The sequence below is a fragment of the Pongo pygmaeus genome, chromosome 4 (genome assembly GCF_028885625.2).
Source record: "Pongo pygmaeus isolate AG05252 chromosome 4, NHGRI_mPonPyg2-v2.0_pri, whole genome shotgun sequence".
Lineage (NCBI taxonomy): Eukaryota > Metazoa > Chordata > Mammalia > Primates > Hominidae > Pongo > Pongo pygmaeus.
Window position 1 is genome coordinate 180954755 of NC_072377.2, and position 27431 is coordinate 180982185.

The 27431-nt window shown below is 52.0% G+C and overlaps 1 protein-coding gene across 2 annotated transcripts in view; it reads left to right on the forward strand.

Moving 5' to 3' along the window:
* CPLX2 (complexin 2) overlaps positions 1–20650 on the forward strand; it is an 86349-nt gene extending 65699 nt beyond the window's left edge. The window contains exons 1-4 of one of the 2 annotated variants that reach the window (XM_054489363.2): positions 8172–8418; positions 15382–15500; positions 15638–15813; positions 16579–20650. In XM_054489363.2, the coding sequence (XP_054345338.1) occupies positions 15470–15500; positions 15638–15813; positions 16579–16776 (405 nt within the window). In that variant the 5' untranslated portion in view covers positions 8172–8418; positions 15382–15469 and the 3' untranslated portion in view covers positions 16777–20650. Of the gene's footprint in view, positions 1–8171; positions 8419–15381; positions 15501–15637; positions 15814–16578 lie in introns of those variants that run through there. The other variant, XM_054489362.2, reaches the window with a different exon arrangement.
* The last annotated feature ends 6781 nt before the right edge of the window (positions 20651–27431 follow it).

A 27431-nucleotide genomic window follows, 5' to 3' on the forward strand; every position in this document is an offset into this window, starting at 1 on the left:
GGATCAGCCCATGGCGAGGTCGCCATATAGGGTGCCCTAGCAAGATCACCCAAACTCTGGGACTAATTACCTTGAAACTGCAGACCCAGGCTCGGCTTCTAGAAACCCCCAATCTCCCTCAGGAAATGTGGCCACCTGGAGAGACACACCAAGTTCAGATGCTATTGCTGCTGCTTCTTGGCTGTGTTATCCTGAACAAGGGCTTAACCTCTCTGAGTCTGAATATCCCTCTCTGAATATAAAGTGGAGATAATGATATTTAAGGTAACGGAGGCGAGGGCCTGGGGATTAAATCAGATAAAGATTATGAATCACCTTCCCCCACGAGAGGCTCAGTCGATGAAAATCCCTTCCTCTTCTGCCCTTTAAGCTTTTCCCTGGCTTCATCTTCCCAAGACTTCCCCAATCCTTTTCTTGTTTGCCAAATAAAAGGGAGTTTTGTTTTATTTTGTGTTTTTTTGCCAGGAAGAAACAACTGGAGGTTGAGTGGCCCAGAGCAGCCATTTTCAAATTTGTGGGTGGAAAATTCCTCCTGTTCTTAGGCCTGAAGTCTAAGTCCCCTCTGGACTTCCCTCACACAGTTCCCATTTTGGAGGACACAAATATCCTAGGCCCTCATGTGCAGGAGAGGCAAGGAGAAAGCCAAGAAAAGGGGTAAAAAGAAGAAGAACCATCTCCCCCATTTTCCTCTAAGCTTTAAATTCTTTTCTTTCTCATTCCAACTTAAATACATGCAGGGAGATTATGAGGCAGAGTTCTTTGACCAAAAGGATCATAAAAGGAGGTTTTGTCTAGTGGTTACTCTGCCCTGAACTCCAGAAGAGAATGCTATGCCTTGCCTGGGTGTTGGAGAGAAAGAGGGAATTAATACTTGCTGAGGCTATGCTGCTGTTTCCTAAGCATTGTTTGATTAGAGCCACACAACCACCCTGGGAGGTAGGGATCACTCCCCCATTTCACCAATAGGACACAGTCTCAGGGAAAAGCCACACACCATGGGAAGGGGTAGAGGATTAGTGAGATTTAACTCCCTGTCTTTATGTGGCCAGTGCCCATGGCTGCCACCACCATGAAACCTCTGAGATGACTTGGATGGCCCCAGAGCTTTCGTGCATCAGGAGCCGGGGGTGCCAGCCACCCCTGCCCCTTCCCTGCTTTGAGCCTCCAATTCCATCTGGCTTGCAAGCTGTGTGTGTTTGATTCTCCTCCTCAGAGCTCCCTCTTCACTAAGACAGCACTTAACATGTTGTATGGTCACTGACTGTTTGCGGGCATCTGTCTCCCACTTGCTTCTGAGTGCTTCAAATCACAGAGTCTTGGATTTGAAAGGATCTGGAGAGTGTGAATTGGTCCGTGTGTTAGCTCTCAGTGAAGCATTTGCAACTCTCACTGTGGAACGAAGTGGGGGAAGAGAAACTCTGAAACTTCTTGTATACCTTTGCCTAGGAGAGCTCCTGGGGTGCTGTAGGCTCTCCATATATGTTAGATAAGAGAATGAGTGAGTGAAAAATGCCTGCTACATAGGGTTGTCATATGGCTTAAAGGGTTGACATCCGTAACGTCCCTAAAGCAACGCTTGGCACACTGGAGGTGTTTAGGACGTGTGGAGCTGGGCGCTGAGTTATACCTAAAAAAGAATACTTACCTAGAGTGAGAAGTTTCATTAACTCGTTATGTGACCTTGAGAAAGTCCTTTCCCCTTTCTCACCCTGTTTCCCCATCTGTAAATTGAGCACACTGGGTTAGATGACCAGAAAGTTCTCTTTTCATCACTGATTTCTTTAATGCATGCCTCAGTGCCTCCCTTCATCCAACCCTCCCCCGACCACATACTCACACGCATGTGTGTGCACACACACACACACACACACTCGTCTATCAATCTCCAGTAGCATTCCTCTGCCCTTTGGCACTCTCTCTCTCTTTCATTTCCTCGACCAGAGGCCCCATAAGCTTATTAACCTCTGTTGTCCATGTTCAACCAATATCCTTGCTTTAACAAGACAGCAATAATCTCCTTTTGAATGCATTTTTATCAACAAGCAAGATCTGTTTTGTGGGCCAGTGTGTGCTGGTTCTAAATGGAAAGTAAAAGTCATTTCCAGCTCAGTTACTCCATAAATGCAGGGGTTCTGCCGACTGCCTCTGCACCAAGATGGAAAGAACATCTATCTTCACAAATGTAGGCGACACCATAGAGGCAGTCGTTCAAGGGACAAGGGAAAAAGCTTTCCATTCCAAAAGGAACAGGAAGCCTGGAAACTAAAAATTCCTCCTAGAACGGGAACAAAATCACACTCCAGGGTCACTTCCAACTTCACAATTCTTGACACTGAGATTCGTAGAATTTAAGATGCTAAAGTTGTGAGTGAATGTGTATAATTGGTTGATCTGAAGCTTCCATGAATCCCAAAATATTCTATGGCTCCACGATCCAGTTTTTCTGTAAGATGAGCGTCCAGGATCTTATGATTCTCTGACTTTATAGACCCAGGGCAAGGGTTTTTCAACCAGTCGATGTGTCAGAAACACCTGCGGAGCTGGGCAAAAGATGCAGATTCCTGGGCTTCCGTGTCAGAGATTTTGGTTTGTGCCATGTGGGATGCAGCACAAGAATCTGCAATTTTTTAACAAGTCCCCCACTCCAGTGGTTCTGAGTAGGAGTGGGCTACTCTTTGACATATCGTGTTGTAGGGAGCCTATAATTCTGTGATTCTAAATGTGATTCTAAAATGGTCTTTTGCATGATTCTAGTACCTGCAACTCTGTTATTCTACTTCCCTGTGGCTAAGGGGGATTCTAATGTGTAAAAAGTGTCTTTCTGAGCATGGGTTTCACAGGTGGAGAGGAAAAGGGACCAAGCGTCCTGAGGGTGGACAGACACTCAGGAGTGGGACCCTCTCGAGAGCATGGAAAGCAAACTTTGATGCTACACTGATTGTGCCTGGGCAAGTCCAGAGCTGGGACTCAGAAATGAGGACGCTTGGCTGGGGTCATTGGCTGGCTCTAGGGAGAAGCCATCAGAGAAGAGTTCTTGATGGACGGGGATATCCAAACACATCTCAAAGAGTTGAAAGGACTGAGGTTGGAGGAGAGGAGACAGAAGTCATAAATGAGAGTTGGAAAAAGAACCAGAGGCAAGAGAGGAAGATTTACTACCAAAATATTCTTCCTTTGATAGGATGGGGGCAAGAAGACTGCAGACTGATTTGCAGACATGAAAATGCAAGGTTTCAGGAAAGCACAGGATGAGGGGAGCTAACCATGTGGGGATATACAGGGCTACAGTGTGGGCTGGGAGACGACTGCTTTGACATGCTAATGAGTGCCTGAATCTGGGAGGGTGGGACGGGATGAAGGCTGGCAGAGGACCTCTGAGGAGCTGCTGGGCAGATGCTGGGCTGGGAGAGAGGCTCTGAGTTAGGGGCAGGGCTTTAGGATAGGGAGGGGCTCCCCCAAGGAATTTCCGCATGGACTCCACGCACAACCAATGAGTCAGAGTTCATATGTTGAGCCTGGTACCCTCTTTCTGAGAAAAGTGAAGAATGAACCCAGATATCACGGCTCCTGCCTGCAATCCCAGAGCTTTGGGAGGCTAAGACAGGATTGCTTGAGGCCAGGAGTTCAAGACTAGCCTCGGCAACATAGTGAGAACTTGTCTCCACAGAAAATAAAAAATAAAAATCAGCAGGCTTGGTGGTGCACCCCTGTAGTCCCAGCTACTCAAGAGGCTGAGATGGATCACTTGAGCTCAGGACTTCAGGGCTGCAGTGAGCTATGATTGTACCACTGCACTTCAACCTGGGCAACAGAGCAACACCCTGTATCTAAAAAAATAAAATAAGAATGAAAGGTGCTGGGGCTTCTGCAGCTTCCCAGGTGGGATAGAAGCCAGCAAGCTAGATTAATCAGGGTGCCTCTAGTGGGGGCTGAATAGACAAGGAGGGGTCAGTCACTATCTGTGACACATTTTGCCTGCATACCTGCCCAGTGGTAATGACACGCTCCTGGCTGCACACACACACCCTTACTGCCCTACACAATAGCAGTGACACATGTTCCAGCCCATTGTGGCACACTCATATCTGCAGCCTTACCACTGATGGTTACACAGGACTACACCATTTCATACTGATGGTAACACCTTATCACCTGGGGCATTCCTGGCTGACAGCAACACTCAGACATACACCAATATACAGAAATGGTGACACGTCCCCAGAGCCTTTGTGTCTGGCACAGCCTATGTAAATGGTGCCCTCTGTGGTTGTGCAGTACACAACCTGCACAGCTCTATGTGGTACTCTTGCCTTACAGACAATGCCATTGGCTTATTCTACTCTAATAACACCCCACGTAGGTCTATACCATCACACACCAACAACACACTGACATAGGAGTCATATCCCAACGGGAGGGAAACACCACCACACACTGAGAGTCAGAGACTCACGCCTGCCCTGACACACACTGATGATGACACACAGTGCCTGTGTCACTGCACGAGTGCTGCCACTCTCCCACCTGCACAGTCCCACACTGCTGGGCACTCAAATACACCATTGCACACTTATGGTTTTGCCTTCACACCATGCCATTCCATGTTGAAGGAGGTACACTGGGACCCTCAAAGTGATGGGACCCTCAAAGTGATGGCACCCGGCCATTGTCAGTGACAAGAGGGAAGGCACTCATCAGATGAGCAAGGTGGCCTAGAGCCCTTCTCTGCGTACCACCCCCACAGTTCTGTTTCCTCAGGCACATGGCCAACCTCCCAAACCAAGACCAACTCTGCCCCTCCAGGCTTACACTAGAATGACAGGATGTGAAGCCAGTGTCTGGAGCATTTGAATGTCTCCCTGCACCCACCAACGTAACTCCCAGCAAGCTCAGGACCAGCCAGCGAGCTCCAGATCAGAGCTGGTGCCTGGCATTTCCTAGACACCCCCTCACCTCCCACATGGCATCCAGGATGCCCTCTGGGCTGAGGCAATTGCAGGGAAGAAATGGGCTGACCTTTGGACAGGTGCCTTATGCAAGCTCTCTCACTGATCACCACGTTTATGGTCTGTGACAGTTGTCATTCCTCACACATTGTTCCTCGATCCTCACACAAAGTACTAACATTAGCTCTCTTGATTGGCTTCCTACTGAACATTCAAGGCATATACATAACATCTTACAAATCTGTTCAAATCTGAACCCCTCCTCCTGACCCCGGGGCTTATAAATAAAAGTGGAAATTCAGCTCCAGCCAGGATAAGTCACCTGAAGCAGAGCCACATCTATATTTTACCAGGTGACTCTTAGAAGCTGTCTATAGAGCAGGCTCGGCAAGAATCTGCAGCTGGGCCTGTTTGCACTCCTGCTGGATTAGAGATGCAGGAGATGAAGGAAATGCTGGCAACCCACATGACATGAGGACCCCGATCTGGGTGTGAATTCGTGGCAGGTTTTTTTTTTTTTTCTTTTAGTGAGAAACTGGAGAACAGGGAAGACTATAAATGCCAATGTAAAAAAATATCTGCAGAGCAAAAGTTACATTTCCATAGGCTGTGGGATGTGTCAGGAGAGAAGCAGCCCCATGTGCTGGAAGGACCACAGAACTCAGTGTCAGGCAAGCCTGGTCTGGAACCCTGGCTCTGCCAAACATTCATTTTATCTCCCTGGGCCTCAACTTTCCCATCCTGAACATAAGCACTTGTGTAAATTAAATGAGAAAATGTAAATTATATAAAGCACCAAAGTTAACACCTGAGACATAATGCAAGCTCAAATATTCACTATTAGTAGTAGTATTTTAATCATTAGGAAAGGCTTATGATATTCAGCAACTTTTTCAATAATATTAGGGCCTTTGGGAAGCATGTCAAGGCTGGTAGCACTGAATAGGGAGCAGGTACTCATCTCTTCATCACCTTTAATGGCTAAAGTGTCATGATTTACCCCTTATTGTGCAACAAAATGAAGTCACCAAAACTTGGCTGAGCTGTCTTCCTATTCGCCAGTAAGATTTTCTGCAGTGAGACACAGTTCATGTCAGCTTAGGCAGTTTTTTATAGACTCAGAGATGCTTGGGTTCAAAGGGGGCTTTAGCCATCAGCTGGACCAGCCTCTCACCCACCTGCCATCTTCCAGAGATAGAGAACCCATAACCCCACACAGGGCAGTCTGTCCTATGGCTGGACAGCTCCTATGGAGAGCCGGTTCTTCCTCTCAGAGCTTCTGCCTGCTTCCTTTACCTTTCCCCCATTGCCCTAATTCTATCGCCAGCAATAGAAAAAGCAATAGTACTACTCTTCCGCTACAACAGTTATTCATCCATTCAAGCACTTCCTTAGCATCTACTTTGCCAGGCACATTACTAAGCGGGGGAATTATAAATTAAGCAGGAATTGCCAGCCCTTCAAGGGGTTAATGCCCCCTCAGCGTTCTTTCTTCCAGGTGAAAGATCCTCAAATCCTTCAACCTGCCCTCATTTGACCTGATTTCCAGGTGCCCACCACCAAACTAGCCCCTTCTCGAGGTTGACATACTCACGTTTGTCAAAGTCCATCTTAAAGTGTGGTGTCCATAACTGAGCTCAGTATTTTCCTTAAGCCTCAACTAGATTTGTAGCCCAGCTCAGTTGAAGTCCATGTCAAAAGCAATACCAGTTGTGGAAAAACCCCAATTGTAACCAGAGTGCTGCCAGCCAGGTCCCATTTACTAAGCATGTTCTTGAAGCACATGAAGAAAGACGGGACGGGGAGGACTGTGCACTTGAAATGACATGATGTCAGATCTCCCTGCCCAGAATTCCCCTCAGGCGTTAGTGGAAAGTCTAAGTCGCTCTAATCAAAGAGCCTCTCTGCCACTGCCATCCCCCTCTTAGTATCTGCCCTAGGAAAGGGAAGAAAAATAAAGAATAAGCACTCTATGCTGATGGCCCAACACAGTGCTAAACATGGAACTCAGCCCTAAAGGAGGGGCCTTCCTTACACAAGCCTGTAAGGGGAGAACGGACATAGACTTCAGAAGGTGATTCTCCAGGTGACGAGGATGGGTTCACCAATGGCCTCTGACTTGTGGGGGGTCTCCTGCTTTAAGGCCTCTGCTGTGATCGTGTGTGAAGGGATAAGTTCCCCCTCATTGGAACAAAATCACATTTCTGCAGCTCTTGTTGCCCCTTCCTTGGAAGGAAGCCATCCCATTAGAAGGAGAAGCCATCTCCACTCTGACATACACTGATGGATGTGAAACTCCTGCAGATCTTTCAAAGGCCTTGTACAAGGCCCCTCCTCTCTGAAGCCATTTTCCTACACATCGGGCTGGAGCAATTGGGAGCCGAAAGATGGCAGGCAGAATAAAGAGGCTCATTAGGAGAGAGTAATAAAACAAAACAAAACAAAAAAATGAGTGTGAGGGGAAGAGGAAAGGCTGGGGGTGGGAGGAGATGTTGTCCTGCCTCTTGGAAGTCCTTTTACTTTCTTGGGCATAGGAGGAAAAGAAATGGCCTTCTAGAATAAATTTTGCCAGAGAAGTCCTTATTCTTCACAGGATATCAGATCTCAAAGGGATTGGCGAGTGGCTTGCCTAAGGTCCACTGCAGTTTTGCATCAGTCTTCTCTCTTTGGGTGCACAGTGGAGGTTCCTGACCCACTGCGAGGGTCTTGCCCACAAGCTCCATCAGTGTTTCCTGAGTGCTCCTGTGGCTGGACACTGTGCTGGGGGGCTGCAAAGATGACCCGGCCAAGGTCCAGTCCTGGAGCTGCTCAAAGGCAAGAGGCAAACCAACAGGTGGAACAGGGGTCGCTGAGGCAAGGGCTTTTCTAGGAGTGGCGGGAGCCCCAAGAAGTGCGACCACTCTGCCTGGAGAAACCAAGGAGGGCTTTCCCAAGGAGGCGAACTTTGAGATTTGCTTTAAGGAACCCTTCCTCCACCCCTTGCCCCCACCACTCCTCAGGAGCAGCAAGCTTGTGGGCCTGGAGCTGTGGCCAGGATGTTTGGCTGCAGGGAGACAGCAGGGGCGTCTGCGAGGGGGAGGAGAACAGTGTAAGGTGGAGGAGAGAGGGGAGGGGAGCGAGAAAAGAGGGGGAGGAATGGAGGGAGAAGGAGACGGGAGGGAGGGAGGGAGAGAAGGAGGAGACGAGGGGGGAGGGAGGGAGAGAAAGAGAGAGGAGAAAGAGAGAGAGAGAGAGAGACAGAGAGAGAGAGAGATTTGAATTTCCCATCTGGAAGGGGAGCGGTAGAACGTCAGGGCCCGGCTGAGGGGCGTGATTGGAGGGCGCCTTCGGCAGCCGCCCGCGGCAGAAGCCGCGGCCCCAGCTCGCCTGGCGGAGTTGCACGCGGCGGCGGGAGCTGGAATAGCAGAAGGAACCACCTCGTGGAGTCGGGCCGGAGCCCTGCAGTGGCTCAGACGGTTGCAGGGACCGCCAGGTCGGTGCTGGCTGAGGGCCGGGAGGGCGGAGCTGGGCTGTGGGCAACAGGGTCCCGGCTCTCGCCTCGAGGCCTTGGGGCAGCTCGGGAAGCTGGGGAGCACGGCTTTCGGGGGGACAGCTCCCCAAGGCTGCCTGGGCGCCGGATGGGGACTGAGAGGCGGTAGAGGGGACACTCCCGGGTGCGCTCTCCCTGGTGCTGAAAGGACAGCTCCTTGCGAGGGGCGGCGAGCAGGCAGCTAGCTGCGAACTAAGGGGAAGCCTGGGCCCTAGCCGGAGACTCCGGGCAGAGCCCGAACGGCCGGGGTCCCGGAGCCAGGACCGCCCCGGCTGCGGCGGAGACTCAAGTCTGAACCCAGAGAACAACTTTGAGCTCGCGGGGGTGGGGGACGTCGATCTAAGCTACTTCTGGCTGTGCTTAACCCGAAGCCCGCCGGAGCACCCTTCGCCCCGGGGGAGGGAGTCGCCCCCAGGGGTACAGTTCGTGCTCCCGGAGTGAGTCAGAGGGCGGCGGCAGGGGGGCGGACAGACCACAGGTGGAGGGGAGGAGAACGTAGACGTCGACAGGGGATGGGGAACCAAGGGGACTATTTGTCCCTTTCCGGGAGGAGCCGCGGCTTGGGCAGCGCACGCCCGCCGCCTGGAGTCTTCGGGAACGACCCCTTCTGTGCTCTCGTTCTCGTGGGCCTCAATCTGCCCCCTTCCCCAGCAAAGTTTGAAACCGGGCCGGGTCTTGGGGTTGGAGCTATGTGTGTTGGGGGAAGGGGCGCTCTCCATGGCCCACTGGGAGATCCAGGACAGAGCTGCTGGGGGTGTGGGTCTCCGCGGGGGTCCAGGAGAGGGGCGCCGGGGTTCCTGTCCTCTCTTCTGGCGGGGAAACGGGAACCCCCGGCCACTTCCGCTTTTCAGCCGGAGCCGGCTCCCTACCTCCTCCCATCCTCCGCTGCCCCTCCCCTCCCCCATGCGTCTCCCATCCCGGGCCGTGGGGTGGGGACGGGGCGGGGGGAGGGGGTGGAGTGACATCCCCTGTCTCTGCCACTGTCTTTGGCGTAGTCCCCTGCCAGAAGCAAATGAGTGTTGAATTGAGTTGCGGTGAACATAGCCCAGACTTGAATCATAAAAACAGAAAAACAGCCATAAGGACAACCACTGCAGGTGCCCTAGTCAGCTTGTCAGATGGCGGGGCCCAGTCCCGAAAACCTCCAGGGGCTCAGATGGTCGAGCCTGAGTCGGTGCTTGGGCTGGGACGGGCTCGGAGGGAGTCGGAGAGGGGAAGGAAGCTGAAGGCGCGCCCTGGGTCCCCGGCGCACTGAAGGTACGGAAACCTGGTGCTACGACGGCATCCCTCGCCGCCCCCGGCCTCCCCTCCCCCAGGGCAGCATCCCCCACCCACCCCCACTCCCACCCCCTCAACCCCACTCCCACCCCCCCACCCTCACCCCCCTTCCCGCGCAGGGATAGACCAAGGCTTCCCGCAGAATCGCTAAGGAGCGCCTCCTGGCGGCCTGGCCCAAATCCTCAACTGCCGGCAACCTGCTGGACCTCAGCACTCCCGCAGGCGTATGGCAAAACATACACACACACACCCTGCACACACGCACGCACTCACACGATGTCTAAGTCCAGAGTTGCACACACGGGGTCATGCTTTCAACGCACACACCCTCATGCACTCGTTGACACGTTAAATTCAACCCGGCACACACGTCCTCAGGATCTACCATGTACCAGGACATGTAGCCGATTCTGGGGACAGGAGAAATGAAACAAGATACTGGTCTTGTCCTGAGAGGAGCTCAGAGTAACCAGGAAGGGCAAGACAAAGAGACAAACAGACAAAGAGAGCATGACTGGAGGCAGGCAATACTGCTCCAGAAAGTGCCACAGGTCTCCAAAGGGGAAGATGCCCTCACATCTTGCCAAGGAGATCCGGGAAATTGCATGGAGGGAGTGCTGCTTGAGAGGGATCTTCGGAAATCAGTGCTGCTGATGATGATAATGATGACTGCGGTGATGTTAGATAATATGTACCTACTCTGTGCCAACACTGAGCTGAGCACTTTATTTGCATCACCTCATTCAATGCTCACTACAAGCCTTGGGAATAGGTGTTGTTGTCTCCATTTCACAGATGAGAAAACATTGAGTCATTTGTTCAAGGTTACTTAGTAAGTGATGGAGCCAGGATCTGAACTGGCAGAGATGAGGGTAAGAGGTTCCAAGGCTGTGGGAATAGCATGCACAAATGCCCAGGTATTCTCAGAAAGAGTATCTGTTGGGAAATAATACGTGCTAAGCAGAGCCCTGTGCAAGAGGTGGCACACGAGCAGCAAGGAAGACGGGTGCTAGACTGTGCAGGCCTTGAAGGTCAGCACAAGGACTCGCATCAGTTTAACAAGGCCATGGGGAGCCATTGCAGGGTGTGTATGCATGAGCAAATCTGCCCTTTAGGAAGATTAATTGGACGGCCATGTGGAGGCTGGATGAGAGCTGAGGGAGAGACAGTTAGAGGTTATGGATAAATCCAGAATCTCTGGGTCCTGAACCAAGGCATTAGCAGCAGTCAGAGAGTGGAGGGTGGGGATATAGGCAGCATTGCAAAGCTACAGCATCTGGACTTCTCCCTGGAATTCTCCCTTTGCACCCCCATCCCAATCTTACTCACCAATTCCTTGCATGATCTGTTATCCAGCTTCTACCTCCCCAGCCCAACTGAATGCTATGAGACCACTGCTGGGACTCCCTTGTTCCCTGCCACAGCCCCAGCACCCAGAACAGTGTCTGGCAGAAAGCAGGCACTCAAGGAATATTTGTAGTATGAGCAACTGAGTGAATGAATGAATGAATGAATGAGGAATTTGCTGTCTCTAGAGTTTTCAGTTGAGGTGACTGGGACAAGGCATGCTAGAGAAAAATATGGGTGTGTGGGGAAAGCCAGGATGAGACTGATCTTTGGACAGATAGAATTTGAGATTATCCATGTGACAACATCCAGCAGAGAGTTAAATGTGCAGGTTTGGGGGAGGGGAGGCAGAGAGAGGGAGGTATCTGTGGCTAAAGAAGTGCACTAAACTAATAGGGGTAGATGAGATTCCCAAGGGAGACAGAGGAGCAGGAAAGGCAGGAGGGGAGAGTTTGTTTGGAGAACATCTTCACTTTAAAGGAAAGGAAAGGAGACAGCAAAGAAGAGAGAGAAGACCTATCTGAGAAGTAGGATGAAGACCACAAGAGTGCTGTGTCATGGAATTCAGAAGGAGATTCCAGAAAGCTGGAAAAGGTGGGGGGAGGGAGTCAGCAGCAGCATGTGATTCAGCAGAGGGATGGAGGAGGATGACGGTCCTGAAGACCCTCTTGAATCTGGCAATGGGAAAGCCTCTGGCGACTGACTACCGCAGTTTCAGGGCTCCTGCAGAGGCAGCAGAGCTCTGGTCTCACAGAGAGGCAGGGCTTGACTGGGAGGTGAAGATGTGGAGATACCATGTGGAGATCACTTCATCACAAAGCGAGAGGGGTGGGATTAAGGGAAATGCAGAATTTAGGGAAGGAGTTAGAGAAGGGAGGGAATAAAAGCAACATATGGAGAGGGATGGAAGATGTGAGGAAGAGGGAGTGGTGAGGTACAAAGAGAGGGAATCTAGGGCACAGGTGGATGAATTGGCTTCAGCCAGGAGAGGACTTCTTCCTCAGGAGCTAGAAGAAGGGGAGGTTACAGGAGCTCCCACTCACTGACATTAATTGTTTTGATTATTACAACCATTTACTGAGCACCCAGCATGTGCAAACACATCCCATAGAGTATTTCTAAAATTTCAAAGTGGCATTATAATTCTCATTTTATAGAGAAGATCAAGTATCAATGAGGTTAGGTCAATTACTCACTATTGCACAGCTTAAAAAGTGGCAGATTCAAGATCTGAGTCAGGCATGCCTAACCTCAGAGCTCAGACCCCTTATACTTTGGCCCATGAAGTGGAGGGAAAGTCACCTGCTGAGAGGGAGGAGGCAGTCGTAGTTTGCGCCTTGAGAAAAGGAGAATTGGTTAGGAGAGTGTAGACAGAGTGAACAGGAGACTGCTTAACAGCTCAGAGGTCCATGCTGGGATTGGGCAGCAGGATTTTTGGGCAGACTTGGGAATTTCAGATAAAGAATCCCAGCAGGCTGAAGAAAAGCTACTTAGAGCCACAGGGATGTAAGCATTGAGAAGACTCAGTGGTGAGTAGAGGTACTTTGCAAACCGGGGGAGGGGTGGCAGTGGTAAACAATGTCTGATGAATGCATGCCCACAAGCAGAGGTGGCTGGAGAAGGTGATAGTTTGGTGATAGAGAAATGGCATGTTAAGTTTGAGGGGTGCCCACAGACATCCAGGAAAGGGTATCCAGGAGAAGGTAAATGTGTTGTTTTTTTTTTTACTTATTTATTGCTTATTTCCCTACACACGTGTGCATGTACCCCCACACTCACATACACACATACATACCTCAGAATGTAATCTGCATGAGGGCAAGGCTTTGTCTGTCCCATTTCCTGTAAATCCCCAGTGCCTAACACATTGGAATATAGTAGGTGCTCAATTAATACTTGCTGGATGAGTGAATATAGAGGTCTGGGTGTCATCCGTGTCAGCGGTCACTAAAACCCCTAGAATGGATGAGTTCTCCCAGGGAAAGATTAGAAAGAAAAAAGAGGCAGGGGCTGAGGTCAGAGTCATGGGGAAGAGACAGGAAGAAGAAGAGGAGTCAGAAAAGGCAAAGGAAGAGAAGAAAAGAGGAGAGGAGAGGAAACAGTAAGGGGAAGCAGGGACAGGAAAGAACTGAGTCACAGAACCAAGAGAGAAGGAGGTTTGAGGGTACAGTGGGGTTGTCAGCAGTTCAAATGCTGCAGACTGCTTCAACAGAGGCATGGGAGAAAGGGCCTGGCAGATCATCTGATCCAGGAGAGAGACGTGTCAGAATCACCCAGCAAGTTAGGGATGAGGCTGCAACTAAAGCCCGGGTGCCCTGCCCACCAATTTGGAACATCTCAAATTAGAGCCCTGCATCTCCCACTGCCACCTGGTAATTCCTTGAGCTCTATGTAAACACAGAGTAGGAACCCAAGAGTTTCTGAAATCACTTGATTATTAAATTGTTCATTTCCTGTTCTTAGAAATGAAGTTTTTTCACAATGTATTAAATCGAACGAAAACATCTTGACTGAGCTGAGCAACCTCCAAACTCAGAATTCGGGGTTAGGAGGGTGGGTTCTCTTGCATTTCTTAGAAAGCATGGAAAGCCTGTTCCTTTTTGGCTTGTTCCACAAATATGTAGTCGGCAACGGCTGACACTTTATGAGTTCCTGCAACACCCCAGGCACTTGACCGGTATCATTCATTCTCCTTCAAACATCCATTCAAGGGCGACCTCAATACTCCCCCATTTTGCAGGGAGCAAACTGAAGCCTGCCCAGGGACCCACAGCCAGTAAGTATAGCTGCCTGGATTTTGAACGAGGTGTGTCTGATGCCAAAGCCCCTGGGTTGTTTTGTGTTTTGCTTTTTTTTTTTTTTTTTTTTTCCTGCACATCATGACTTTCTCTTCCCAAAACAACCTATCAGATGAGACGGTCTGATCACGTAGATAAACTCTTGGGCCCCATATCATGAAATAATCTCAGTCTACCGATATGACTTCTCATCTTGAGAGAAATGAAGAAAATCTATCAAAGAACAACCAGTGTCCCTGAACTCAGCCAGGTTGCAATATCCAGCCTTGAACCCAACAAGGCTGCAATATCTGCCACCCTTTCCCAGGAACCCTTTTTCTTCCTTGCAAGGCTGTGTGGGACAAAAGGCCTTGGGGAGCAGGCCTGGCCTCAGCTTACCATGAAGCTACTTCACGCTTTGGATAGCTCACGGATGTCCCCTCTACACTTGAAAAGAGTTCTGTGTCTGTTAAAGAACAGTGGAACTGAATGGTTAAAATACAAAGAAAATCTCAAGTTAGAGCACTAGGGTTCAGCTTCTCAGGGATGTAGGGGGAAGATGGTAAGGAGGCCAAGGTGGAAGGCTCTTCCTCCCCCACCACCTCCATTGGAAGAGTTTCACTTTTACATATTTTGCATATTGAGATTCCCATTAAGATTTTATCTGGAGAACCCTTCTGAGGCAAAAACATAATAAAAAATATAATAAAAACTGAAAGTTGGTGATTTAGGAAGAGGAGTAGGGTGCTAATGTCTGCTGAGTGCCTGCAAGGCCCGTGCTAGGTAGTTTAAAAGCCCTAAGCCCCCAGAAGATTATAATGTCTCCAACACTCCCACGTGAAATTCAAAATAAAAATCGATATTAAGCTATAAAACATAAAAATTACATGTACATTACAATAAAAATAACGTATTTTCCATTTGTCTAATTTCAAAAGTCAGGATCTGTTTATCCAAGCTGGCTGTTCTCATTTGCTCAGCTGCCTCCGATTGGCTGGGGCAGTAACACCGGCTGGTCTTTTGATGGGCTGATCAGTGGCCCAGGCTGGGCCCCCTCCAATCTCCGCCAGAGCCGGGGAAAGGTGGCATTGCCATTTCTCTCTTAGAGAGGAGGAAACTGGGGACTCGAGCAGGTTAGGGCCTTGCTGAAGGTCCCACGGCAGATAAGGAAATGACGGTGGTGTTGGAAACCAGATCAGCCTGACTCCAAGTTCCAGGCTCTTTCCAATGCTGCTGGCTTCAATCAAATCTGAACAATAGGGTCAAGGTGAAGGCTTTAAAATAGGGACCAAACCGCTTTCAAAAAGCTGTTTGGCAGCACCTACGTGTCTGCCCAGTAAATCGCTCTCTTCCATCTCCTTTTTCCTCTAGCAGGGCATTGGGTCTTGACCTCAGAGCGATGGGTGCCTGGTGTCTGAACCAGGGTGAGGCTGCTGTCTGTCTAGCTCCACCGCCCTGCCTGTGCAGAGGCCTCTCCCACCTGACTCCCAATTCTCTTCTGCAGATTGTCACATCTTCCCGAGCCAGGCCAGCCAGGAGCGCTGCATGCAAATTCTGCCGTGGGCTAGGGCACGCTAACCAGAAGCGGCGGCATGGACTTCGTCATGAAGCAGGCCCTTGGAGGTGAGGTCCAGCGCCCTTCCGCGCGTCCTCAGCGGGTCCCACCCTTGTGGGAGGGGGCCTCGGCCCGCCCGGCCCCTCTCTCCCCAGCCCTGACCCCTAGCTGACCCCGCCCTCTCCCTCCCACCCCTTCCTCGTAGGGGCCACCAAGGACATGGGGAAGATGCTGGGAGGAGAGGAGGAGAAGGACCCCGACGCTCAGAAAAAGGAGGAGGAGCGGCAGGAGGCCCTGCGGCAGCAGGAGGAGGAGCGCAAAGCCAAGCACGCGCGCATGGAGGCGGAGCGGGAGAAGGTCCGGCAGCAGATTAGAGATAAGGTCAGCTCCGCCCACCCGCCCTGGGGAGGGCCACAAGCGGGTAAAACCGGTTCAGCGAAAGCCCCTGCTGGGGCTCCCCTGGATCCCAGCTCTCACCTTCGCCCTAGCTCTCTCTGAGCCTCACTCTTCTCATCAGCAAAATGGGTGTCACAAGGACACCTCCCTCAAGGGATCCTTTTGGGGATTAAGTAAGAGAATGCGCGTAGTAGGTACTCCAAGAGGGTGGACCCTACGGTCCACCATTTCGTACTGCAGATCTTTGGGACCAAAAATGAGTGCAGTTCTGAATTTGGGAATGTTCGAAAAATACCACAGTGTCCTAAGCACTTTGTGCTGTCAGGTGTCCCTCCCAGCGGGTCTGGGGCTGCCACCCTACTCCAGACAGTCTAGTGCATGTCTGTTAGTGCGGTGCAATAAATAAAGGCTAGAAGTAGTCTTCCATTGGTTCAAGTCAGATTCGTCACCAAAATTTGGCTCAAAATATATGAGCAAACGCCATGTGTTCAGATCTTTGGGGATTTCAACACAGCAGGAAGTTCTGATGGGCAGGTGTTAATTTTAAAGGAAACCCCACGTATGGTCTCTCCCACTGAGGACCAGGCACCATCCTACAGGGAAGACACCCTTATCCCCACTTTACTGACGACAGGACTGAGGCTTGGGAAGTACTCCTGGCCACCTCAGCCAGTGCTGCATGATCATGAGACTCGCGCTGTCTCCTTGCCCGCCCCGCTTCATGCGCGTCTCTGCCCTCCCCCTCCCCAGTATGGGCTGAAGAAGAAGGAGGAGAAGGAAGCAGAGGAGAAAGCAGCCCTGGAGCAGCCCTGCGAGGGGAGCCTGACCCGGCCCAAGAAGGCCATCCCTGCGGGCTGCGGGGACGAGGAGGAGGAGGAAGAGGAGAGCATCCTGGACACGGTGCTCAAATACCTGCCCGGGCCGCTGCAGGACATGTTCAAGAAGTAACCAGGCCTCCTGCCCCAGCCCACTCCACCTGTTACTACTTCTTTTTGGTTCTTTCTTTTCTTTTTATTAGGTTAAGTCTCAATTCTGAAGGGGAAAACCTCAGTTGGCCTCTGCCCCCCTTCCCCGGCCAGAGGCTTCTCCCCCTCAGCTCTCCCTCACACCTCCCTTCATCCCAGGGTATCCACCTGCACCCCACTCCCAAGTAGCTTGAAAAAGAGAGGACAGTCTTTCCCCAGCAGGGGCCGGGGGGCCCCCTCAGGAAGCCTAAGGTCGTGCTAGTGTGGTGACCCCCGTACATTCCTTCCTGCTCCCCACTGCCAGAAGGACCACTGTCCCCAGCCAGCCAAAGTAATGACACATGCCAGCCCTGCCCAGCATGCTGACCTTCGGCCTCTAACCCTCAGTGGGCCCCCAGGTCAGGGCAGGGGCACTGAGTGGCCTGGCTCTGAGGAAGGGAGTCAGGGGAAGCCTGTCCCGGGAAGGCCCAGGCTGAGAGGCCCCGGGTCTGGCCAGGCTGGGATCTGGGCGGGAGGCTGGGGCTCTCCTTCTTCCATCTCCTTGGTGACACCCAGCCCAGGGGCACCCCCTTCCCCAGCCCCCACCTGGAGAGACATGGCCCCTGCCAAGCTGGTCCCTCCAAATGGATCCTTTGTGGACTTTAGCTCATTTGTGGAGGAACCCCAGGTAGGGAAGCCCCTTGTTCCTCACCCCCACCCCACTTAGGTCCTGGGCCCCCACTGCCAGGCTGGGCCCAGCTTGCTCAGTCAAGGGGCTGCCCAGGCCCCCAGAAAACACTTGGAGCCATCGGGCAGCGATGGTCTATGCCATGGGGAATACCCCCATTGGTGTGGCCAAGCTGCCCCCATTCCTATCCACCCCTCTCCCCACCCCGTCCTGTCCATGTGCTTCCAGGGCCCCATGGTCCCCAGGAGGACCCTTCCTGGCCGAAGCCCCAAGCCTTTGGTGAGAAGCCAATTCCCACTTGACAGAAGGCGTCCATCCATTCATCTCATCGGCCAAGGACAAACTCTCCTCTGGGACGTCTGGGACTGGCATTTGTCCCCCATTCAAATTATCAAAGCTTTCTGCTCAGTCAGTTGTGTGGGGATGGTGAGGGAAGAGGGGTCAAATGAGGGAGGAAACTATCCATGCATGCATGATAGTGCGTGGCAGAGACTGCAACAGAGATTGTGTGTGTTGTAGTCGTCATATCTAGGTGTTACAGATTGTGTATGTTAGCCTTCTGTGCTTGATTGAGGTGGTGTATTTGGGTTGAAATTGTGTCATGTGTGTGCTATCCATCTCATGTGTTTAGAGGCTGTACATGTTAGCTTGTGTAAGAATGTGTTTTCAAAACAGCATGTGTACTGGGAGTGATGGGTATGTGTTAGGTGTTGTAGAAGCGTGTGTTTGAGAGAATTCAGAGATATTTGAAGGCTGCTGTGTGCATGTTTGGGGGTCTGAAAAGACAGCTGTGTGCATGGATGTGTGCTTGGGGAGAAAGAACGTGGGTAAGATGTCCCTTCCCAGCGCTGAGACCACTGGTCACAGTTGGCCACCTCCAATGGGAGACCTTGTCCTTGGCCTAGAGTCCTCCCACCCTTGGGGGGTTCCTGCCTGAGGTCCTCAGAATCCCACTGCGATGGACCCAGGCAGTGCCCCAGGAAGCCATGCTGGGCCCCCGCCAGGGCCTATCCCAAAAGCAGGGGCCAGGGAGGGGGCGACTTGCCTGCCCCTGAAGCCCTTGTTCCCATTGGCCCCAGTTTGCATTCTGCAGGTTTTCCATTTTAGTGGATTCTGCTTTTATTTCAGAGACAGACATGTGTCTTCTCTGTCCGTTTCCAATAGGTAAAGCCATATCAGTTAGACTGCAATACTTTAAACACGAGACAAAACAATCCATATGTTTAGGGAACCAGAAAAGTCCCCTGGTCTGTCCCTTCTTTGGGGAGCAGGGCCTCGACAGCTCCAGCTCCCTGGACCTACCTTCCTCCCCGCACCCCCGCCCCCCCCTTGTGCCCCTGTGTCCAGCCCCCCAGGGGGCCTGTGTCTGTGTCTGTGCCTGTGTCTGTGATGGGGAGCCACCTCGCACCCCTGTTGTCTGCTTGTCTCTTTGTGTCTGTTATCCTGGGCAGGATGGTCATTCTCAAGAACCCTGGGGTCCTGGGCCAGAGACAGGCAGGCCCCAGTCCAGGGGCCCCAGGCCTCCCCAGTCCCAGTGTGTGAGCCCCACTTGGACACAAGTGTTCAGAGAGGTCCCCCTCTGCCACTTGACAGGGACCTTCAAACCTCGACAGTGATGCCAGGACACAAAGAGTACCAGATAGGTAGCAGAGACCAAGGCACAGGGTGCTTCAGATGAGCAAGAGAACCCAGTCGAACCAGATACCCCAGGTGGGCCGGAGGGACCCCAGACCCTCAGAGGGCTGCCCTGGTGTTCTCCACAGTGCAGTCCCCCTGTATTCCCAGAGTGGGATTGGGGCTTTCAGCCCCACCCTGATGCCTGCCCTCCAGGACGGCTGGTTTAGTCTGGGTCCATGTCCCAGACCCCTCTATTCTGCTCTGGGACAGCAGGACTTCAGGTCTTCCTGGGGGTGGGTATAGGAGAAAATTTCTGCCTGGCACACACCTGGCTCCAGCCACTGCCAAGTGATCACTCTTAGGCCCAGGGGAACACAATGACTATCATTACTGATGCAGACCTGGCTGTGGAGAGCAGCTAATGTGTGGCCCAGAGACCATGTCTGTGTGGAGCACGTAGTACACAGAATACGTGAGAGTTGCTCTAGCAGGGGTGGGATCCTCACAGGATCACCTGGGAGGTGAGGTGTGTGTGACCCACTGGATGGGAGGGGAATGAATGTGCAACACACTTAGGGGAGGAGTGGCCCCAGAATTCAGCACGCACACGACACACAAGGGAGAGAACCCCCAGATAAGAAAATAGGAAGGAGCAATCATTTGTAGATGGGTGAAAAAAGAATGAGGTTCAAGGGAGCGTGCACCAGGTGAGGTGAGCGTGTGTGCTCTAAGGGAAGGGCCGAGGCTCCCGTGCCTGGGAGGAGCTGCCAGAGAGAAGGAAAAAGGCAGCTGTGGATCGCCCTGGGCTGGGCACCGGTGACAGGTCAGGATCTCCAAACATGGACGTCCTCCCCTCCAAATCCAGAAGCTCCCAGAAGGTGTCCTTAACTGCAAAGCTGTGCAGGGTACTCCTCCAGATGGAATCAGGAAGTCGAGATGCCATCCCAGGTGTGTGTGACAGAGAGAGAGAACAGGGAAGATACAGAAGTATTGCAGCCCAGAGCCCCTATCAGGGGGACAGCTGGTGGGCAAAGCAGCCACCCCACAGCCTTGTGGCTAGAGTACAGTGGGGTGGACCCCCCAGCCCCAGTAGCCCTGGTACCCAGCTGGCAGGGTTGCCCACCCCTGCTGTCCACCTGCTCCATCCTCTAGGGTTCCACAGGCCCCTGACTGCACAGGGAGGCTGGGGTCAGCCTGGGCTCCCAGGCCTGAGGACATGCCTCCCACCAAATGTCCCCTGCTCCAGTCCCACTCCTGTCACCCCACGCTCTGCACTGGGGAGAAAATGGGAGGTGCTCTTGCTGGCCCTGGGTGGGAGCAGGGAGTCCTGGTGAGACCCAGGTGAGATGGACCATCCTGCCCGCGCGGGGGATCCCCTTTCCCACATTAGTGCTGTGTCACTGTTGCTCTGCTTCCTTTCAATGTGTCAGTGCCTGGGGGGAGGGGAGGAGCACCCCCTCAGCCCTCCTGAACCTGACCAAAAGCCATGGCTGTTGCTCCCCCCTTTGTATGATGCAAATGCTGAGATGTACAAAATCAACCATGACAACAAAGAAAAAGACCTTGTACAGCAGCTCTCTGTCTGTCCTCTTCTGTCCATCGGCACCACCAGGGACAAACAGGGGCACCGACTCACCAGGGAGGAGGCAACCCACAAAGCTCGAGGCCCCAGAAAATCTTCAATTTTACCCTGGCTTCTGGCCAGGACACCATGGAGATGACTCCAGAAATCAACTGCAGCCAGAGTTGGACTGGGCTCGGGGTTCCAGGATCACTCTGCTTCCCTGCCTTCCAGAATCAATTCTTCAGCCCCAGGGGCTGAGTGGTCCCCATGGACCACCCCCCCACCCGCCCCGTGCACACACACACCATCTCTGACACCCCTTCCCCCGAGCCCCTCGGGGTGCAGCTTCCTGAGAATGCTGTCAAGTCGCACGGTGGGCAGCAACCTGTCATTCATTCCCCAGACACTGAGGGAGACCTCCTCCCCACGGGCCACGTGCAGAAGCCTGGGGTCCCAAAGAAAGGACACCACTCAGCATTCCTCCCGGACACAGGCACTTCCCAGGCCTTGGTGAGGAGTCAGAACTGTTCCGGAACCCCCTCCACCCTTACCCTCACCCTAATATCCTGCCTTAATTAGGTCCCAATCCTCTCAGTTTGGCTGGGCCCTTCCCATGGCCACGCAATCGTCTCCCAGCCCCCACCCCTCTCCTTCCATGCACCCTCTTCCTCCACCCTGCGCCTGCCTCCAAGGCGCATCCAAAATGCAGACTTCACCATGTCACTCCCTGCCCACAGCCCTCCAAAGGCCTACGGGAAGGCATCTGCCTATAGGATAACATCCAGATTGTCCAAATGGCCCTGTGTGATGTGGCCTCAACCTACTGATCAGACCCACACCCACCTCTGTGCTCCAAGTGCCCCAGTCCCTCATCTATACCATCCTCTTGGTGTTTGCATATTCTGCCCCCGGTGCCTGAGATGAATGGTGCCCTTACCCTCCTTGGTGCTCTAGGGAGCTTGGAGCTCCCTCAAGCTCCAGCTCAAACATCACTTCCTCTGTGAAGCTCACCCTGATCCAGCCCGTCCCTCTGACCAGAGCAGAGGCTGTTGTTGTGCTCACAGCCACAGAGCATCATGTCTGAGTGTTCAGACAGTGCTGGATGTGCTTACGGCTCTGTCACCCAGCAGAGTGATCTTGAGTAAGCCACTTAACCCCTCTGAGTGTTTGCTCGCAAGTGAAATGGGATGATAAGCGTTGCTCCGATCTCCACGCTTGTTGTGAAGAGTACATGGGGTCCTGCACATGCTTTGAGCACCACATGCCAAGCATTCAGTGAATGGAGCTTTGCAAATTCTGTTGAAAGAGATGTTGCTGCACCTGTCTCCTTCACTAACTTGGGAGCTTTATGAGGGCAGGGTAGCCTGTGCTCTGATCCCTCTGCAGCACCCAGCATAGGGTCTGGCCCACAGTGTGTTGCCAGGGACCCCAGTGCTGATTCAGGGCCCAAGATATCAATCTCTGCACCATCTACTTGGTAGCCACAGTCACTCTTCTTTCGGCTCTTTGTACTTACTAGACAATGTGGGGAGGGGTGCAGACCCTGATCCCCTACCTTCTATGTCCTGACATCACCCTCCTGCCTGTTCTCCCAGATCTGCCCATACCCCTGGGTTAGTGCACTGTGGGTAGCAGGGTCCCTGGACTCTCTGAGTCAGAGGGAGCTCAGTGTGCAATGGGAGGCTGTGCTAGTGATCGTTACTACAAACTCAGCAGCTTAAAACAACACATGTGTATTATCTCCATTTCTGTGGGTCAGGAGTCCCGGCACAGCTTACCAGGGTCCTCTGCTTCAGGACCTCTCACAGGGCTGCAGTCAATGTGCAGGCCAGGGCTGAGGTCTCATCAGAAGGCTCAGCTGGGCACGACTCACTTCCAAGCTCACATGATTACTGGCAGGCTTCAGTTCCTGTTGGATTGTGGGCTTCAGTTCTTGGCTGACTGTTGGCTGGAGGCCATCCCCTGGCCCTTGCCAGATGGGCCTCTCCCACTGGGGCATCTCACAACAGGGCAGCTTGCTTCACCAAAGCGTGCAAGCCACAAAGGCAACAGAGAGAGTCTGCTAGCAAGATGTAAGCCACGTTGTTATATACACTAATCATGGAGGTGACTCCCCCGTCACCCTTGCCATCTTCTATTGGCTAGACGTAAGTCACAGGACTCACCCACATTCATGGGCAGGGGACTGCACAGGATGTGAATACCAGGACAGGGGATTATTGGGGGCATCTTAGAGGCTGCCCACCATAGAGACTGAGGCAAACTCCCCCTTTCCTACAAAGCACTGGAGTAGAGCAGGGCCTTGGAGGAGCCAGAGCTCCAAACCTCTTCAGCCACAGGGTCCCAAGTGGTAGAGGAAAACGTCTCAGAGCTGGAGCAGCAGCCAATGGCAGGCTCTCCTGGAGCCTCTACAAGACTAAGGTCATTCCCAGAGCCCCCAGGCTGGGCTCTGAGGGCCTTCTAAGGGTGGGGACTAGAGAGAAAGAGAACAAAAGGGCTTGTGGCTTCCCTGGGAGTCCACCTGTGTGCTCTGCCCAGCACCCCAGGCACTGTCCTCCTAAGACTCAGGGCCCACCTCCAGAAACAACCCAGCCTGGGACACTCAAGATACCTGCCCTCAGCTTCCATCTCCTCTCCACTCCACTCAGTGGATCGCAAGGTCAGTAAATGCCAGCATCCTCTCATTTTCAGTCCTGAATGTCTTCTCCTAAGAGTCTTAATCCTCTCCGGTAAAATGAATATTCACTGGGCTTCTACCATGTGCTAGACACCAAGAATACCAATCATACAGCCCTCCCTCCAGGAACCTACGTGCTGAAGGAAGAGATAATGGAGAAACAGAACAGCTGCCCACCACAGCATGAGCAGTGCCACCGGTGAACTTGGGATCATGGTGCAGGCTCCCTGGAGGGGTTTACATCTGAGATGAGTCTTCAATGAGAAGGAATCAGCCTGGTGGAGAAGAAGGGCACATCCAGGAGAGGGACTGGCATGAACAAAGGCATGGAGCAGACAAAAGTAGTTTAACCTGGGCAGTGGGAGTGGGGGATGGAGAAACAGAGGGTATCTGCGTGAATTCATTGAGCTCTCCGTGAAAGGCTGAGAGGTCGGGGACTTCAACCTGGGTGCCAGGACGTGGAGCTTGGACTCTACCTGTAGGCAATGGGAAGTCACTGAAGGGTACTGAGCAGAGATATGACATGATCAGATGTGCAGGTTGAGGAAGATCAGCTGGGGCTGTGAGGAAGGTGAACCCCAAAATGTAGCCATGACTTGACTATTGACTTCACTACAGGATCAAAGCAGAGGAAATCAAGAAACCTGGGATGGGAAGGGGATTTAAAGTCAAATCCATCCTCCCATGCAATTCGGGAAAACCTCCTGTGCCATCTTAGGTAGAGGGCACACTCCTGCTTACATTCTCCACAGTGTTGGGAAGCTCATTCTAGGCAGACAGCTCCCCTCTTTCTCCTAAACCAAAAGCTGCCAGGAAGCAGGGGGTTAATGAAGCCTCCTCCAGCATCTCTTTAATTGACTGCAAAATCCTGCTTCCAGACCACTCACTTAGCACTTGTAATTAATTGGGGCTTCTTGCCTGATCTGAGAGATGATGTGATACCCCCTGAGGACAATGTTTTCTCAGCTGGGATTCTCCAGCTGGAGACAACGCTACACACCCAGCGTCTCCACAGGCACTGGCCTGGGTATGAGTGCAGGCTCCAGCCCTTCCCCTCTGGGTGAGCCCAGGCAGGGCACTTCCCCGTCGGAGCACAGAGCCAGCACATTGCACAGACTCAGTGGGTGGGTCAGAGCTGGTGTCACCTTCTCTGTGGGCTCCAGACCCAGGGCATCCACTCTATCCTGGGGCAGGACCAAGGGTCTTCAGCTCTTGGCCACATCAACTCCATGCTGCTCTCATTGTGAGAGGCACTTGGCATGAGCCTGTCTGCATGAGGGTCAAGACAGCCCATGTCAAAGTACTAAGACAGGAGAGAAAAAGGGAAGGCAAGGGAACCCCTACTTACCAACCACCTGCTGTATGCCACACATGGGGGCTGATTACTTTAAAGCCTCCTGCTCTCCTCATCACCACAGGAATCTGTGAAGTCAGTATTCTCTCCACTTTACATATGAGAAAGCTGAGGCTCACAGGTAAAAGCATGAAATGGGAATGGACACAGGCTTTGGACTCAGACAACCCTGGCCTTCAATCCTGATTCCTTCCATCTGATCCTGGGCAAGTGATCCAACAGCCCTGAACCTGGGTTTTATCTATTTTTAAAAATTATCATGTATTATAATACATACAGAATAATACATAATAAAAATGACTATATATACTAATGCCCACCATGGCCACCAGGGCCATTGAGGGAACTGAATAAAATAATGCCCATAGATCCCCTAGCACAGTGCCAGGCACATAGCAGGTACCTAAAAAATAACAGCGACTGGGCACGGTGGCTCATGCCTGTAATTCCAGCACTTTGGGAGGTCGAGGCAGGTGGATCACCTGAGGTCAGGAGTTCAAGACCAGCCTGCACAACATGGTGAAATCCTGTCTCTACTAAAAATACAAAATTAGCCGGGCATGGTGGCGCATGCCTGTAATCCCAGCTACTTGGGTGGCTGAGGCAGAGAGAATCTCTTGAACCTGGGAGTTGGAGGTTGCAGTGAGCCAAGATCGCACCACTGCACTCCAGGCTGGGCGACAAGAGCAAAACTCCATCTCAAAAAAAAAAAAAAAAAAAAAAAAAAAAAAAAAAAAAGACAGCCATTGCTACTAAATGCTACTATTACTATAGCAAGACTGATGAAGAAAAGTAACTAGAGGAGGAAAGGAAAGGAGGGAGAAGAAATGAAAAGGATAAGGAGAATAATTTGTTACGATAAAAATCCTCCAGTCATCCAAATAGTAAACTGGGAAGCCTGGATTTAAAAAACCAATCTGTCTTTTGTCTTTTCATGTAACACAAGACAGGTGAGAGGCAAGGGCTAAAGTGAGTTAGGGGACAGAGGGAATAACTGACTCCTTCAGGAAGCGCTCTTGAATTTTAGCTCAAAAGAGACTTAGCAATTTGCAGTAGTTACCTGTTACTGCATAATAAATTACCCCAAAATATTAGTTGAGTATGGTGGTGCACACTTGTAGTCCTAGCTACTCAGGAGGCTGAGGTGGGAGCATTGCTTCAGGAGGCTGAGCTGCAGTGAGCTATGATCATGCCACTGCACTCCGACCTGCACAACAGAGTGAGCTCCTATTTCTATAGAAATAAATAAATAAATCACCCTAAAACTTAGTGGCTTCAAGCAATAAACATTTATTTTCTGTCCATTTCTGTGGGTCAGGAATTCTGGAGTGGCCTAAGTAGTTCTGGATTGGGGTCTGTCATGAAGCTGCAATCAAGATGTCAGCCAGTTCTGCAGTCTCATCTGAAGGCTTGACTGGGCTGGAGGATCCACCTCCAAGGTGGCTCAGTCACAGGACTGGCAGCTGGTGCTGGCTATTGGCAGGAGGCCTCTTTTCCAGAGTCTCTTCATAGAACTTCTTTAGCATCCTCGCAATATGGCAGCTAGCCTCCCCTAGAGTGAGTAATCCAAGAGAGCAAGGTGGAAGCTGCAATGTCTTTCACGACCTAACTTCAGACACATACCATACCTTCTGCAGTATTCTATTAGCCACACCAACCAGCTGTGATTCAATGTGAGCGGATGCTACACAGGGCACGAATACTGGGGGGAAGCTCCCCGGGGAGTGGCCCCCCCCCTTGCAGGTTGTCTACATCGCAATGCAGACCTCAGCACACCTGCAGCTCTTTCTTTAGCCTCTAGTTAACAAACACTCCTTCATTCATCCATCCATTGAGAAAACATCTCCTCATTCCTTTCTGCCATCAGCAAGTGCCTTCCTCCCAAGGGCCTCCTCACAGCGAAACCCAGGCTAAGCACCGCCTTTCAGACCCAAATCTGACATGGTCACCGGAGCCTGTAGTCCGGACATGCAAATCAACACACAGCAAGCAGCCTATCATGAGCAAACACTTGGAACCTGGTTCCAAGTCAGGCTTCATTTGACCTTGATCACATTATCTCATCTCTCAGGGCCTTCGTAAAAAGAGATAAGATTTGCACTGCCCAGTCATGGCAAAAATGTGTTAAAGTGCCCAGCACAAGGCAAGTTCTCAATAAATGATGACTAAGACTGTTAATATTACTATTCTAAACAAACAGAACTTGCACCCCCAAACCCGGACAGTCACGCACCTAGGCTGGGCTCTTGGACCCCAACGCTGGCCCCCAGCTCCTGCCAGCCACCTTCTCCAAGGCCTAGCTGAGCCTTGCCTTGGCTCTGCCTGCCTGAGCCTCCCCAGCTGCCAGCCCTAATCAGCCGCTCCAGCCAAGACCTCAAATTGATTTGCCATCGTTTAGCTGGGAAGCAAGAGCTCTTCTTGACTCCTGGCCAAAATCCATTCTGTGATAGCAGAGTAATCACCTCCATGGCGGGTGTCCAGAGAATGTGATAGAGATCTAGGACACAAAGTCTCCATCCTAACGCCCAGAACCCCAGCCTCGCTGCAGCACACCTCTGGTCTCCCTCCTCCCTCCTGCACCTGTGCGGCCGCCATGTGTGTCCTTTGCAGTAGCATGTCCCCTCTCATACTTTACGTGGTCTGACACAGTGGCTCTAAAACTTTGCAGCACAGACTAGCCTGGGGAAGCTCCAAAATATACTGAAGCCTGGCCCTGGCCCCTTGACAATCTGATTCAATTGGTGTGGGGTGCATGCTGG